This window comes from Leptonychotes weddellii, chromosome 1 (genome assembly GCF_054177405.1).
Source record: "Leptonychotes weddellii isolate Sample4059 chromosome 1, ASM5417740v2, whole genome shotgun sequence".
Classification (NCBI taxonomy): Eukaryota; Metazoa; Chordata; class Mammalia; order Carnivora; family Phocidae; genus Leptonychotes; species Leptonychotes weddellii.
In genome coordinates, this window is record NC_138369.1 from 40,225,754 (window position 1) to 40,242,650 (window position 16,897).

At 39.9% G+C, this 16,897-nt stretch overlaps 1 protein-coding gene across 1 annotated transcript in view; it reads left to right on the forward strand.

Annotated features, from left to right (window-relative positions):
- The first annotated feature begins 1,136 nt into the window (after positions 1-1,136).
- The window catches only part of ARL8B (ARF like GTPase 8B), a 46,436-nt gene continuing 30,675 nt past the window's right edge, over positions 1,137-16,897 (forward strand). The window contains exon 1 of the mRNA XM_006745861.3: positions 1,137-1,438. Within this exon, the coding sequence (XP_006745924.1) occupies positions 1,316-1,438 (123 nt within the window). The 5' untranslated portion in view covers positions 1,137-1,315. The remainder of the gene's footprint in view (positions 1,439-16,897) is intronic.

A 16,897-nucleotide genomic window follows, 5' to 3' on the forward strand; every position in this document is an offset into this window, starting at 1 on the left:
CTGAGCCACTCAGGCGTCCCTAGAGTTCACTTTTAAAAGTATAAATTGGTTCACTCACCAAGAATAAAATCTGAACTAAGGACACCATGTCCTATTTCCTCTAGTCCCTGCCTCTTTCTCCATCCACATCTCTTTCTACTCCCTGCCTATTAACGAGCTAGCCATGCTGATTGTTTTTCAGTCATGCTCCTTCCCCCTTCAGGGTCTTTGTTTTTCCTTCTGCCTGGAATGTGCTCCCATCAGATCTGTGCCTGGCTCTCTTTCTCACTTCCTCCAGGTCTTCCCATCCAGGGCTACCTCCTCTGAGAGGTCTACTCTGATCCTAACTAGAACACTGCTACTCTTGTGTCCTTCTCTTGTTCAGTTTTCTTTATAATGCTTGGTACTACATGGCATTATATCTTATATTTATTTATTATATTATATGTCTCCTCACTAGAATGTAAGCTCCATGAGGGCAAGGACTTTTTTTTTTAGTATGAAAGCCTTGCAGATATTTAAATTTATTTTTTAATCAAGTTAAACTTTTGAACAGGCAACTCATTTCCATGATTGAAAGTCAAAATGATACAAAAAGATACCTAGAGAAATCTCATTCCCATTCCTGTCTCTGGCCATCCAGTTTCTTCTATCCTCCCTTTTTATTGGTCTTCCAGGATTTCTTTATGCAAATACAATACATACTTGTATATATGCACATACTTTGCATTTACAGTCCTTGAAAACATTTCCTGGACATCATTCCATTATCAGTTCACAGAGAATTTCCTCATTTGTTTTTATAACTGCATAATATTCCCTTTTGGGGCCACACTACAGTTTTTTTAATCATTTCCCTCTTGATAAACACTTGTGGCTTCCCATCTTTATTCCATACTGAATCTCCCAGAGTCTTGAAGACTTTCTGCATACAGCCGACTGTCAATAAACAACTGCAGAAAGAATGATGAGTTAACCAAGGTAAATGAGCGAGGGAGGGATGGTAGGGAGCCCAAGGGCAGCTCCCGGGTACGCGGTGCTGCAGGGAGGCTCCAGCAGGTGGCGCTGCAGGCGGTAGACGCGCCTGGCCGGACAGCCCACGTCGCTCTTGCCGTGGACGCCGACGGTGGCGCGGGGACGAGCGTGTGGGGCAGGGCGAGTCATATGACCCGCTCGGCTTCCTGGCTTCGGCCGCCGCCGCCCGCCCGTGTCCGCCAGTGGTGCGCCGCGGCCCCGAGGAGCCGTTGAGGGGTCCGGGCTGAGGCACGCTCGTGTGGGAGCCGTCGCTGCTGCTGTCCTCCCGCCCGCCCGTCCGTTCTCCCTCCCGGCCGCCATCATGCTGGCGCTCATCTCCCGCCTGCTGGACTGGTTTCGCTCGCTCTTCTGGAAGGAGGAGATGGAGCTGACGCTGGTGGGGCTGCAGTACTCGGGCAAGACCACCTTCGTCAATGTCATCGCGGTGAGTGCCGCCCGCTCACCCTCCCGGGGCGCCGCAGCCCGCGAGTCCGGCCCGGCGCTTGCCCGAAGGCCCCGGGCTGGGGCTGCCCTCAGCGCGATGGGGCTAATGGGAGTGGGACGAGGGGAGGAGGCAAGCCGTTCCTGTCACCTCCGCGGGGGCCGGGGTTCGGAGTTCCCGCGTGTTGGTGCCTGAGGGGTAGCGTTGAGATCGGCAGCCGAAGAGTTAATTCTATTCAGTCACCTTCTACAAAAGGCTAGGTCCTCAGCGCGGCCGGGGCTTGGAAGGGGTAACATTGGCCTTGTCTCGTTTTTAAGGATTGGGTTTCCTTCGGGTTTGCTCTGTGGGGGCACCTGCAGGCTTAACTTCAGCCTGTCACTTCCCCGAAGGGTGGGATTTGGCGAGCTGTCAGTCCCGTGAGAAAGCGTGAGACTCCAGAGTGTCCCTCAAGTAGCCACTCGGGACGGAGAGCCCCATCGTGAGGAAAGCAGGAGACCCGTGTGGGCTCCTTCCTGAATTCCGTGGGCAGCTTGTTCCCTGTAATTTAGTTACTGGTTTTCAGTCGTTCCCCTAGGGGCGGAGATCAAGTTCATTGCTGTTGGGCTCGCTGGTAGAAACTGGGGAGAAACCCCTCCAACCAATCCAGTCCACTGTAGTCTGTAGTGTTTATTTAGCCAGGCAGTTACGGGTTTCTGTTTTTCCAGAGCCGGTAAGTCGGAAAAGATGGATCTGTAGTCACTCAACTTCCTTGAAAAAGGAGGGGTGGATCTTTTATGAGGGTGTTTCTTACTTGCAAGGGAGGGAAGGGAAGAGACTGGGCAGGAGCATAGTTTATTTCAGGCCCAGGAAATGGGTGTCTAGGAGGGAAATTGCCCTGGGAACCTGTATACGATGTGGTGTTTATTCAGCAGTGATTGAGTGGAAGGATGATTATTAAATTTTGCTTGGGTGGTTAGTTGGGGAAGGAATAAGAGAGAAAGATTCTCTTCAATCTTAATTTAGAGGCCAGGAGTTGATGTGATTCACTTTTAGCTGATAGGTGCTTGTACTTGTCAGGGACAAGCTTTAGAACTATGCTAAAGAGAGATGGCAGCAGTTCTTCATCTTTTAGATGATGGTTGAAATCCTTATTTACTAGTCTAGTTGCCCAACTGGTTTGGTTACAGGAATGATTCAAACAGCTCCCTTGTGGGATTAAATATGTAACATGTGACTCTTAGTCCTGCAGTAATGGAGCAGCAGAGTGAGTAAGACTTGAAGAAAAAGATTAGCAGAGATCCAGACTGCCTTTGAGGAAGGTTGCATATAAGTATAAAAGAAAATTTATGTACTTGTTTGGCTGCTTTGGGGATATGTTTTTGTTTTTGGCTTGAGATGACTATCTTTGCAGCAAGTAGAGTGGAAAGTGTGTATGATAGCACTAAAATTAATAAAAAATTTTGGACTAAATATCCATACTAGAGTTTTTATTTACTTATTTATTTTTAATATTTTATTATTTATTTGAGAGAGAGCATGAGAGAGAGAACACAAGCAGGGGAGAGGGGGAGAGGGAGAAGCAGACTCCCCACTGAGCAGGGAGCCCGATGCGGACCTCGATCCCAAGACCCTGGGATCATGACCTGAGCTGAAGGCAGACGCTTAACTGACTGAGCCACCCAGGTGCCCCGTACTAGAGCTTTTATATGATACGGAAAAGATCAGACCTCAGTTAACTAAATTTTCTGGTTTTCCCTTGAGATAAGAATTGGAGTCTCCTTGTTAACCCTGTCCTTTTGACAAGACTGAATTAATATATAGTGTAGATGTAGGTGTATTACTACAATTAATTGTTATATTTGTTGCAGAGTAGTTATACTTGGGAAACCTGAAAAGGTTTAGTAAATCTTCGAAGAACTTCTAAAGACATAAGCATGAAAATCATGCTTATTATGTTTTTCAAAGATGGTGTAGCTTAATGTGAGCAAGAACTTTGAAGTCAAGGAACTGTGGGTTTCCAATCTGGCTCTGCCACTTAACCTTGTATCCTCTTTCAGGCCTTGCTTTCTCATCTATTAGAGATAATAATAGGTTTCTTGAAGAGTTGTTCTGGGGAGTAACTGAAATGACAGATGTTAAGTCACTAGCACCATCCTGCCCATAGAAGGGGCTAGGTAAGTGGTAGCTGTTGTTATTTGTAGTGGATACACTTCTTTAATGCAGAAACAGCGTTTTGAAAATATTCAGAAGGGAATTAGCTGGGGTAGTTTCCTTTCCTGAATCTGATTTATCCAAATGTGGGCTCCAGTAGTGGAATTATGGATTGTAACAATAACATCATGTACCCCCCCATTTAAAAAAAAAAATTGTAGGGCGCCTGGGTGGCTCAGTTGGTTAAGCGACTGCCTTCGGCTCAGGTCATGATCCTGGAGTCCCGGGATCGAGTCCCGCATCGGGCTCCCTGCTCGGCAGGGAGTCTGCTTCTCCCTCTGACCCTCCTCGCTCTCTGTCTCTCATTCTCTCTCTCTCAAAAAAATAAATAAAAAATCTTTAAAAAAAAAAAAATTGTATTAGATTATTTTAACAGCAGAGCTTCTGGAACCCTGTTGAACTCAAAGTGAACTAGTGGTTCCGCTATTTTTTTTTTTATATTAGACAATTCGTTTTGGATTATAATGATATGGGTAGGTTTGGCTTAGAAAAAATCTGGACTGTAGTTGTTACAGCCTTTAAGATACTGAGTAAAAAAGAGACCTCGTAAATTTCATACCTTTTTAAAAAAAATCTCAGACTCTATGGGCGCCTGGGTGGCTCAGTTATTAAGCGTCTGCCTTCGGCTCAGGTCATGATCCCAGGGTCCTGGGATCGAGTCCCACATTGGGCTCCCTGCTCAGCGGGAAGCCTGCTTCTCCCTTTCCCACTCCCCTTGCTTGTGTTCCTGCTCTTGCTGTCTCTGTCTCTGTCAAATAAACAAAATCTTTTTTTTTTTAAGATTTTATTTATTTATTTGAGAGAGAGTGAGAGAGAGAGAGCATGAGGGGGGGAGGGTCAGGGGGAGAAGCAGACTCCCTGCTGAGCAGGGAGCCTGATGTGGGACTCGATCCTGGGACTCCAGGATCATGACCTGAGCCGAAGGCAGTCGCTTAACCAACTGAGCCACCCAGGCGCCCATAAAATCTTAAAAAAAAAAAATCTCAGACTCTAACTTAACCTGTGATTATTAATATGTTGAGGGTGAGGAAAAGGTTAGTAATTAAAGGTGATTTTTACAGACTTTTAGATAAAAACAATGTTTCCAAAATAGTAAATTTAGCCTTATATTTTATTTTATTTTTTTTAAAGATTTTATTTATTTATTTGACAGAGACAGCGAGAGCAGGAACACAAGCAGGGGGAGTGGGAGAGGGAGAAGCAGGCTTCCTGCTGAGCCGGGAGCCCGATGCGGGACTCGATCCCAGGACCCTGGGATCATGACCTGAGCCGAAGGCAGTCGCTTAACCAACTGAGCCACCCAGGCGCCCTAGCCTTATATTTTAAAAAATTAACTATTGTTTGTATTTTGTATAAAATGTTTGATTTGTAGACTCAAATATAGATGGTTTGAGTACTTTGTGTCACTTTAGAAAGTAACTTGCCAGGTATGAAAAGCTTCAGGTGAAGCCAGTTTTCTTTTGGTAAAAATCAACTTTTTGCATAAACTGTGGCTTTATCTTCTGCCTTAAAAGTTAAGAAAAATTTCAGAAATGTCATTTAACTTACCCAAAAGGTTTGTGAAGGTGAATTAGTTATATATAGGGTTTGGTTTATTCTGAAATGAGGCATTTTTTTTTTCTTTTTTAGAATTTATTTATTTGACAGAGATAGCGAGAGCAGGAACACAAGCAGGGGGAGTGGGAGAGGGAGAAGCAGGCTTCCCGTGGAGCAGGGAGCCCAATGCGGGGCTCGATCCCAGAACCCTGGGATCATGACCTGAGCCGAAGGCAGATGCCCAATGACTGAGCCACCCAGGCGCCCTGAAATTAGGCATTTTATTTACAGAGAGGTTCATTCCTAAAATTCATATTCTTGTGGTTTTGAAAATGGAATGATACTTCATTTTATCTAATATTTTTACATAGACACCCTCAACATACCAAGTGTTCTCTTTGTTTTGAACATTAAAAAAAACCTCTCTAGTCTTTAATTTTCTCATTAGTTTTAGGGAATGAAATATTGCCCATTGCTAAGTATTCTGGCAGTTATTGCATAATAAATCATGTGCTCTATATGTGTAATGTATGTTGAGTAATCTTTATTTTTAACGGAGGCTCTTACATGGGTTGCAGGAATTAATAAGAAATGTTTAATAGGATTTACCAAAGTGTTATAGGCTAACTCTTAAAGATAACAGTGTGTTTTAGAAATGAGTAGTATGAAAGTTTGTCTACATTTTTGTGAAATATTGATACAAATTGGTTAATCCAAGGAAAAGTTTATTACTGCTGAGTATTAGGAAAAGGAGATACTTGGAATGGTTGTAGAGATTTGAATCTAGAATTTTTTTATTTTAAAGATTTATTTATTTTAGGGAGAGGGAGGGAGAGAGCATGTGCTCTTTAGCATGGGTAGGGGCGAAGGAAGAGAATTTAAAGCAGACTCCCTGCTTAGCATGGAGCTCCACCTGGGCTGGGACCCTGAGATCATGACCTGAGCCAAACAAAACCAAGAGTCAGATGCTCAACCGACTGAACCACCCAGGCGCCCCAGAATCATTTTTTTTAGAGTTTGTAGAAACTTTAATTAAGTGGTCTAATTTTACTTTCATTTTATAGATGTAGCTAGAGGATCCAGAAAAGTAAGTGAAATTCCTAAGGCTGCTAACTAGTAGAGATAAAATTAAAACCTAGGGTTAGTTCCCTTTCTCCTTTTCTGGTCTACCTCTGTAAAATCCAGCTGAGACTAGAATCATAGAGCTGTGGATTAGGAGATCTTAATCCTTTAAAAATCTTTTTTTTTAAATATATTTGTTCATAAATATACTCTTGTTATGAATCTGGATAACATTTTAAACCCAAGCATCTTAAGCATGTTGATTAACATTTGAGGAGTGTGTGTGTGTATCTCTTTATGTGTGTATATATGTGTGTGTCTGTATATATGTTGGAGGGCATGAATTGGGGGAAGGAATGATAATCTGTATAAAGTAGGAGTAGTGGAATATTATATTGTGTTTGGACATTTAAATAACTGGCTAACAGGCATTGTTGGGTTATTGAGCCATGTTTATTTTCTTTAAAAAGCAGAAATAATTCTGGGTTTGATCAGAGTGTTTATTACTTAATTACTCTGGAGTAAGAATGGGGAAAATAGTTTTTAAAGAAACTATATTGTGGCTCAAGTCTATAGGTTAGTAAATTTGTAATTTTATTGTAGAAACTAGTCTTCTAGTGAGGTGGTCTTCAATTTCACATTAGGAATTGTAGCACATGAGGCATCGTGCCAAGGAGCTTCTTTCTCTTTCAAGGTTCTTTACCCTCATCCCCATTCCCATTATTTTTGCCATGCAGACTTAGAATATCAAAAGCCAAATGTTCTCATTAAGAAGTTGTTATAGTGCAATAATCCATTTTAAATTACTGACTTAGAATATATCTCACAACGTAAAGTGCTTTTTAACCTTCTCAGAGATAAAGTGGATGGTCACTGAACATGGATAGAAAATGCATTGTACCTATAAAAACTACTTAAATATTATTTTTAGATTTTTTTCTGATTATCAAAATAAGATAGGGTCATTAGTAAAAATTTTAAAAGAATGATATAAAATAGAAGAAACCTTGTTATCTTCACCATCCAAGGTTAACTACTGTCAACATTTCAAAGTATTTCCTTTTTGTCTTTTTTATTATTATTTTTTAAAAGATTTCATTTATTTATTTGTTTTGAGAGAGGATGAGCTGGGGTGGGGCCAGAGAGGCAGAGGCCAAGGGAGAAGCAGACTACCTGCTGAGCAAGGAGCCCAACAGGAGGCTCCATCCCAGGACCCTGACATCACGACCTGAGCCAAAGGCAGACACTTAACTGACTGAGCCACCCAGGTGCCCCTATTTATTTGTTTTTTTTCTTTTTTTAAGATTTTATTTATTTATTTGAAAGAAAGAGAATGAGAGAGAGCACATGAGAGGGGGGAGGGTCAGAGGGAGAAGCAGACTCCCCGCCGAGCAGGGAGCCTGTCGCGGAACTCGATCCAGGGACTCCAGGATCATGACCTGAGCCGAAGGCAGTCGCTTAACCGACTGAGCCACCCAGGCGCCCTCTTTTTGTCTTTTTTAAATGAATATATCTAAACACCTTTTTAAAAAGTTTTGAGAGGATACCTAGTTTGTTTTAATTATGGTGTATGCATTTTTCTGTGTGTAAAACCATTTTAATGCTTTTATAATTTGTTCTGTTATGGCATATCTTGTGGCTGTACCATAATATATTTGATCATTTCCTCATTATTGGACATTTGAATAATTTCCAGAGTTTATTGTACATCAATGTGTTCTGCATTTCCTAAGGATGAGTTCCAGAGTTACATCACTGGGTCAAAAGAAAGGAACATATTTCATGTCAAATGGCCAAATTGCTTTCCAGAAAGTAAAGTATGGGCTCTTACTGAGAATGTTCTCTGAACAGATTTCACATATAAAGTTGGATGTCAGCTAAGGACTTGTCCCTTGTTATTTTTAGGGCAAAACATATTTAGTTTTGTTGATAAGTAAAGTAAACCAGCAGTATTTTTAAACTATTCTATTAGGTAATTGCTCTGCTTCTGTGTTCAATGTTTAAAGAGGTATCTATGTTTTAGCAACTACTAAGACTGAGACTATAGGGAACATAATTCCTTTTTGAGTTTTCTTTTTTATTGAATTTTGTAGCCAAGTCATATAAATAACAGCTTATCCCCTTTCGCTATCCGGATCTAATTTGTTTTAAACTTAATGGTGGATTGCATTAAGAGTTGTATTCTAGGAATCTGGCATATTTCCATGCAGTGCTTACCTAATCTTGTCCTGTTAAAGTGTGATGCTGCTTTTCTTGGGGGGGGGGAAGCGTGTTAAAAAATATTCTTTTATAAATCAGAATCTAAGAAAGTTTACCAAGTAAGGATGCCTGGATAGCTCAGTTGGTTAAACATCTGACTTTTGATTTTGACTCAGGTCGTGATCTCAGGGTCATGAGATTGGCTCTGCTGGTTGTGGAGCCTGCTTAAGATTCTCTCTCTCTCTCCCCCTCTGCCCTTCCACCCCCCCACCTGTCTCTCTTTAAAAAAGAGAGAGAGAGAGAAAAGAAAGTTTGCCATGTAGACCATTTTTTGAGGCTATAGCATATGAATTTTTTAAATTAGTAACTTGAGTATCATTTGTAATTATAAAAGTTGATTCATGTCTTTTGTGCTCATATAGGAAAACTAAGAAAAAAATATTAACCTATTTGCTGAATGGTCAAAATTAAATGATAATTTAAGGCATTTAGTTTTTCTAGTATGTGACAAACCAAAATTGGAATCTCTAATGGAATAATTTGAGTTAATTTCTTTCTTCAGAGTCAGCACCACAAGGCTTACATTCTATTGTGTTATTTTTTACACTCTTTCTTAAATTGGACATTGGGTCTTATATTTGGATCCAATTTCATAGTTTGTCTAGTTTTATACACTAGAATAACATTTTTTTTTTTTTAAGATTTTATTTATTTGACAGAGAGCACAAGGAGGCAGAGCAGCAGGCAGAGGGAGAGGGAGAAACAGGCTTTCTGATGAGCAGGGAGCCCGGTGCGGGGCTTGATCCCAGGACCCTGGGATCATGACCTGAGCTGAAGGCAGCTGCTTTTAACCGACTGAGCTACCCAGGAGCCCCTAGAATAACATTTCATATTCCAAAAAGAAATTTTTTTTACCCTTAAAGAAATCACAGCTTTAGGGTTCATTTTAAAACCATCTCTAAGAATACTGTACTTTTAAAAAATTGTAATACTGACAAAATAATTTTAGGTTTCAGATACCGAAGTAGTGACATTTCTGCTTGAAAATTGAAGCTTTTCCTTCTAAGCTGGGTTAGGAAAACAATCATTTGTTATTAAAAAAAAAAAAACTTGGATGATGATTGGCAAAATGATCCTAAAAATGTCTTTTTATCAGTTTACTTGATAACAATTACTTTAGCTCTACCTAAGTAGTATTACTGTAAGAATATACTTTGAGCCTAAATTTGTTGGCATATGAATGTGGTATGAATGAATTTATTTGGAATATGTTTAAGTGGCTGCATGAATTAGAATGGCATAGAGGTTAGGAACTGACAGCCAGACTATTGAGGTTCAAATCTTGACTCTTCTTTGACTTGTCTTATTTTTGGCAAGTTATTTAACTCCTCAGTGTCTGTTTCCTTACATGTAAAATGAGAATAATAGTAGTTTCTACCTCATAGAGTTGTTATGAGTTAATACTTGTAAAACATTTTGAACAGTGTTCAAAACAAGGCAAATAATATGGAAGTGCTTCATAAATGTTAGCTGCTAGATTACTGTAATGTGCTCTCCTTGAGGGCAAGGATTTCTGTTGCTTTTGTTCACTGATACATTCCAATTCCCTGAAACAGTGCCTGGCACATACTAGGTGCTTAAATATATTTTCAAATAGACTTACTATATTCACAATATAAAATTAAGAAAAATGCCTTTATGAACTCACATTTCCGTTTTCATATTTCAGTATGCAGAGTGTAGCATAGTGTTAAGAATGACAGTTAAGGGGGCGCCCGGGTGGCTCAGTTGGTTAAGCGACTGCCTTCAGCTCACGTCATGATCCAGGAGTCCTGGGATCAGAGTCCCGGGATCGAGTCCTGCATCGGGCTCCCTGCTCAGCAGGGAGTCTGCTTCTCCCTCTGACCCTACCCCCTCTTGTGCTCTCTCTCTCACTCTCTCAAATAAATAAAATCTTTAAAAGAAAAAAGAATGACAGTTAAGAATGCAACTTTATGGTAAAAGGTAGAAAAATAGACTGATCCCTACAGGAAGGAAAGAGTGGCCCTTCGCAGTACTACCTGCCCTCTAGAATTTAGGTGCCCTGTACAAGGCACCTGTATGCTTAGATTGTAATTTTAGATTTGGATAAGACCATAATTTTGGTATCTATTTTCATGTATTTTAGTTTTGTTTTTTTTTTATAGGAAAGAGGGGAAGCCCCTTTTTTTTTTTTTAAAGATTTTATTTATTTGAGAGAGAGAGAATGAGAGACAGAGCATGAGAGGGAGGAGGGTCAGAGGGAGAAGCAGACTCCCTGCCGAGCAGGGAGCCCGATGCGGGACTCGATCCTGGGACTCCAGGATCATGACCTGAGCCGAAGGCAGTTGCTTAACCAACTGAGCCACCCAGGCGCCCTTGTATTTTAATTTTTAAACCAGGATTTAAGATTAGTGTAGGTTTTTTTTTTTAAAGATTTTATTTTATTTATTTGACAGAGACACAGCAAGAGAGGGAACGCAACCAGGGGGATCGGGAGGGGGAGAAGCAGACTTTCCGCTGAGCAGGGAGGCCTATGCGGGGCTTGATCCCAGGACCCTGGGATCATGACCTGAGCCGAAGGCAGATGCTTAATGACTGAGCTACCCAGGCCCCCCAAGATTAGTGTAGGTTTAATCACTGTTGACAGTCATAAATTTGCAAGCCCCAACAGGCAGTATACTGTGCTTGTAGTAGCCCATCCCCTCCTAGATGAGAAGTGGGCTCTTGAGACTGTATGCAGTCTGGACCAGAGAGAGCTTTTGTCAGAGTTTCCTCTGTGAAGGTGGATTAAGGTCTGGTTTAGACAGTGATCACTAGATCTACTTTTCCTTGACAGCTCCTTTTGTATGGAGAAAGTTTGAATGCGAATATATGGAATTCATTATATTTAAATAGTTCTTATCAGAGGAAAAACTAGGAAGTGGCAGAAACCCACTTTTTCGGCCTCCAAAATCTAGCTGTTTCACTCCTGGCTTTTGGTTTCTTTATTTTGATCTCACTATTTTCTTCATTCAGTGGCTGAATTTAAAAACTTAAAACATTTTGTTTCTTAAAAAGAATACGCATAATCCATATTGTTTAAAAAAAGAGTATAGATAATGCAAACAAAAAGAAATCATTTTTAATACCATTAGGATTTAATGACTATTAATATATTTAGCTGTATATCCTTCCCATTTTCTCCCCATCTTTTCACAAATATATGCTTTTTTTGTTACTGAGATGTAATTAACATATGATACTAATTTCAGGTATAACATGATTGCATATTTGTATGTATTGCAAAATGATCTTCACAGTGAATCTAGTTAACATTCATCACCATGCATAGTTACAATTTTTTTAATCTTGTGATGAGAACTTCTAAGATTTACTTCTTAGCAACTTTGGAATAATACAGTATAGTATTATTAATTATGGTCACCGTGTTGTACATTACCTCTTACTTATTTTATAACTGGAAGGTTGTACCTTTTGGCACCCTTTACCTGATTCCTTCACCACTATCCTGTACCTCCTGCCTCTGGCAGCCACCAGTGTGTTCTCTGTGAGTACTACTTTTTTTTAAAGATTGCACATATAGGTGTTTTTCTCTTTCTGACTTATTTCACTTAGTGTAATGTCCAGTATATGCTTTCTTGATAACCGTGACAGGATCATGTTGTACATTCTAAGTGATCTAATGTAGTCTATTTGACTTACCTACTTTGATGGCTAAAAGGCAACTCAAGTTCAGTTAGTTCAAGATGGAACTTTTATTCATTTTCAAATTTTATTTATTTATTTATTTATTTATTATTCATTTGAGAGAGAGAGCCAGCGAGCATACAGGAGCATGGGGAGGAGCAGAGGGAGAAGCAGACTCCCCACTGAGCAGGGAGCCTGATATGGGGCTCGATCCCAGGACCTGAGCTGAAGGCAGATGCTTAACCAACTGAGCCATCCAGGTGTCCCAGGATGGAACTTTTGATCCCCTTCTGCCTCAATCCAGGGACCAACCTCTATCCTTTTCTAAAAAAATGTTAAATGAAATGGATGTTAATAGGCTTTAATCTGCCTATGTATATTTTTGTTGCAGGTATTATTTTCCATTATTAAGTGATTGAAATGTTTGTGCCTAAAACTTTGTTTCTGTAATTTTCTTCAGAGTGCCTAAAGGTGGGCCAAACAGTTTGACCAGTTTTAACCTTTATATACTCCTTTCATCCTGTCTGTTGCATGTATCTTCCCAAATTAGGATTGATCGTATCACCTCCGTTCAAGTTTTCACCACACTTGCTACCTTAAGAAATTAGCTTATTATCTTTGTCTTTTTTATGAATGTAGGTTCTATAGGGGCAGAGCTTTGTCCTTTTTTCAATACTGTATCCCAGTGCAAAGCACTATGCCCTGCATATAATAAGCTCTGTAAATATTGAGTGAATGAATATAACAACAAAGTGTATCTATTTTATGTATACTTAAACTGTGTACAAGGTATTGTGATAGATGATTCATAAATGTACCAGACAAAGTTATTTGTGGTAGACTATGTGCCTTAAGATTGGCACAAATTGCTACCCTCACCTCACTAAGACATTGAGGGTATTTTAGAAAGGATGTTTTAGTGGGACCTTGGTGGGAATGGCCACTGAAGTGAACTTTTTTAAAGATTTTATTTATTTGAGAGAGAGAGCACAAAGGGAGAGTGAGAGGGAGAAGCGACTCTGCTGAGCAGAGAGCCTGTTGTGGGACTTGATCCCAGGATCCCAAGATCATGACCTGAGCCAAAGGCAGACACTTAACCGACTGAGCCACCCAGGCGCTCTGAAGTGAACTTTGAGAGTAGAGTGGTTTTCATTTATTCAGTGAGTATTAGAAACAGTGTTCTAGGTGGCATAGATATAATGAGGAGCAGACATGGTTCCTTCCCTTGTGCAGCTTCTGGTATAATGGAGGGAAGAAAAGATGTTCAAGAAGGAACAGCGGGAATAGCAAGGACACAATTGAGGGCAAGAAATTTGGTTGCATTACATGTAACTTGCATGAGGGAAAAAACAAAAGACTGGAAAAGTAGATCAGTATGCATGGGGAGCCAGTGAAGATTTTTGTTTGGGGAAATGAAATAAGACCTGTTTTCCAAAGGATGAATTTAGTAGCAGTATAGAGACCAGTGAAAAGGAGCTTGGTCACAAGGTCATTACAAAAATCTGATTGAGAGATACTGAGGGGGAGAGTTAAGGAGTAAGGAAAAAGTTAGCTTTATTATGGAAGTGGAAAAAGATAGCTTTATTATGGAAGTAGAATGAGTGCAATTTAGTGGTTGAATCAGATGTGTAGGGCAAAGGGAGATTTGTTGTTGAAGACTTTAAGGAGTTGAGTGAATGTTGGGGGATATGGTTGTGTGATTAAGTAGTGGATATGGGGTGGAGAGGGGAATGAGTTTAGAAGAGATAGGTATGAGTTGAGTGTAAATGTATTATATGATTAATGAAATAAAGGGAATTTATATTTGGGAAGTGCATTCATGCTATTGTTAGATACGGTGGGACTAAAACTGAGAATTAAAATTTCATCAATTCATGTCTTTATCTTAGTAGTAAGAAACTTAGGAAGCAGTTGAGAATCGAATTCTGGTTTCTCTGCAAAAGAATGTTGTAGAATACTTTTTCTTGTGATTTGTGTCAGTTATCCTAACCTGCTGATTACTTACTTTGCCAACATTTTCTAAGTTTTAAGAGTAAACAGAATGTTCTCCACTCCTCCAGAGCTGCAATTGGGCTATCTTGATTTGTTTATGGTGCCTGTGTACCTGAGTCTGTGCCCAGATTGCACACTGCCCAGAAGAGGTCCTAATCCACAGGCCCTTCAAGCAGCTGAATGAAGGCTGTATATTCAAAGTGACTCAGGCTCTTGTAGGCTTGGAACAAGCCTTCACTATTTAATTTGGAGAGGAATGTTTCTATCCCTGGAAAGTGTCTGGTTCAGTTTTGTATACTGTCTTTCTACTGAAGAGAAAAGTTGGTATGTGTAATTTATTATGCTTTAAACATAAAGGATATCTGATCTCTTGGGATTTAAGTTGTGATTTTTCTTAGGTGCTGGGTAAACATGTGGATGGTATTAGACTCAAAATATTTTTCTCTCTTATAGGGTTACATTACTGATTATTTTACTGTGTAATTGAAAAGAAAGTGTGATCCTCAGTCCCCTTATCCCGGTTAGGCTGTTCGATATTTGCTAAGAGATTCATTTAGGAGCAGAGGGAGAGGGGCAAGCGGACTCCACGCCAAGTGCGGAGCCTGACACGGGGCTTGATCTTACAATCCTGAGATCATAACCCAAGCTGAAATCAAGAGTCAGATGCTTAACCAACTGAGCCACTGAGGCGCCCCTATACTAGGTCATTCTTAAGGATAGTTAACACAAAGAATGTTCCTAGACATCCTATTTCTTAATCTTTTTCTACTGTCTCCAACACAGTAGGGGTATTCAGTGAAAATCTTTTGTTGACTATTTTATGAAGTGCATTCACATACAAAGCATTATGTAATTCTTTTAGCCCCCTTGTTAAGTAGATACTCTGGCTTATAAAAGGAAAAAAGAGGTTAAGTGACACAGTTTTGATTTTTTAAAAAATTTTTTAAAGAGTTAAAAAAATCTAAAATAAATATAAAATAATATAAATTTTTATAAATTTATATTTATAAAATATATTATATTTTGTATTTATTTATATTATTTTATAAATAAAATAAATTTTTTAGATTTTTAAAAAATTTATCAAGTAGGTCTGGAATGCAACTGTAACTCAGCGTGAATGGTGAGCTATGATGAATCCTTATTTGCAGACAAATCCTTTAGGACCTTGCTTTGCCACTTGATGCAGTACAGCTCTTCTAAGTCCTGTGACTGACTAGTTTGGAAATTGGACATCACCTCTTGTGGTGTTCCTTAGCCGTTTCTAGCTTTCTTTAGCAATTTGTTGCCAAATTTAAGTCTACTTTACTGGTTGTTTTAATATTTCTATATTATCCTTCCTAGGAACATTTGTAAATTTTAGTGTATGTGTGGGGTTTTTTTTGGGGGGGGCAGACTTTGGAGTTGGGCTTAAATTTGCCAGTGAAAATTAGCAAGATGGTTGTGGGGAGGAGGAGGAAGCAGGCTGTGAAATACATGTTAGACTGTGTTAATGATGGAAAATGAGACACCAGAGATACAAGCCATTTTCCTTTGTCTACAATACATTATCTCCTGGTGCTCCTTTTCCCTTAGATGGCACTGTCTTAACACATACTGTTTAGATCCCAGATCTATGGAGCCTTGCCTGAACTCTTCTCTAAGGCAAAGTTAATTGCCCTCTGCTCTCTTTTCATAGCACTTTGTTCAAAATTATATTTATTTGGGTCTATTATCATCTATTTATCTGTCTTCACTTCCAGATTGTAAACTTTCTTATTTGTATCTCCTAAATGTAACTGTGCCTGACTCAGGAGGTGCTCATTATTATTGACTTAGTAGAGTGAAGCAGTGTAGGGTATTGTTTAAGTATATTGGGTCAGACATGCCTAAATTTGAATTCTTGATCTGTCAGAGCTTTGTGACCCCCTCAAAGTTTCAGTTTCTTCATTGGTGATTTGGGAACGAGAATAGTTGTCCCATGGGCTCATGGTGTGAGGTAAGATAAATCAGCACAATGCCTGGCATAAATGTTCCATACTTGATAATTACCAGTGTGGTTGATGTAATATTTGGGGATTGGGGCCAGGAGTATGTGTTCCAGTTAGATGACAATGAAATGGATCTCCTCTCAGCCCTCAAGTAAGTACTGAGTAGGGATTCAGTTTCAGAGGGGGATGAAAGGTTTCTGAGTTCCAGGATGGAGGTATGCTGGCCACTAGGGACCAGTTTCTTAATTTTTTTTTTTAAGGATTTTATTTATTTATTTGACAGAGACACAGCGAGAGAGGGAACACAAGCGGGGAATGGGAGAGGGAGAAGCAGACTCCTCGCTGAGCAGGGAGCCTGACGTGGGGCTCGATCCCATGACCCGGGGATCATGACCTGAGCCGAAGGCAGACGCTTAACCACTGAGCCACCCAGGCACCCCTCAGTTTCTGATTCTTGATGAAAGTTCTGTCATTGTGAGAGGGAAGTTGAAATCCTAGACTATCCTTTGCCATAATCCATTATAGATGTGCTAGGATGTTTGGGGCAATGTACTGAAAAATTTGCTGGTCTATTTGGTTTGTCTTCCTGTTGGTAGATTTGGTTGTAGTTACTAGTTTTGGTTGGTTGGTGGAAGAGATTGTGGTTGGTCTAAATTGGTATTTTACTACATATGCTTAGTATAGTATCGATTTATAACCTTTCAGTTGACTATTGAGTTTGTATATTGTTCCTGTGGTTGAGCAACCTAATAACATAGACTTCAAGCTTCTATACAAGTAATGACCTTGGCTTTTTTTTTTTTTT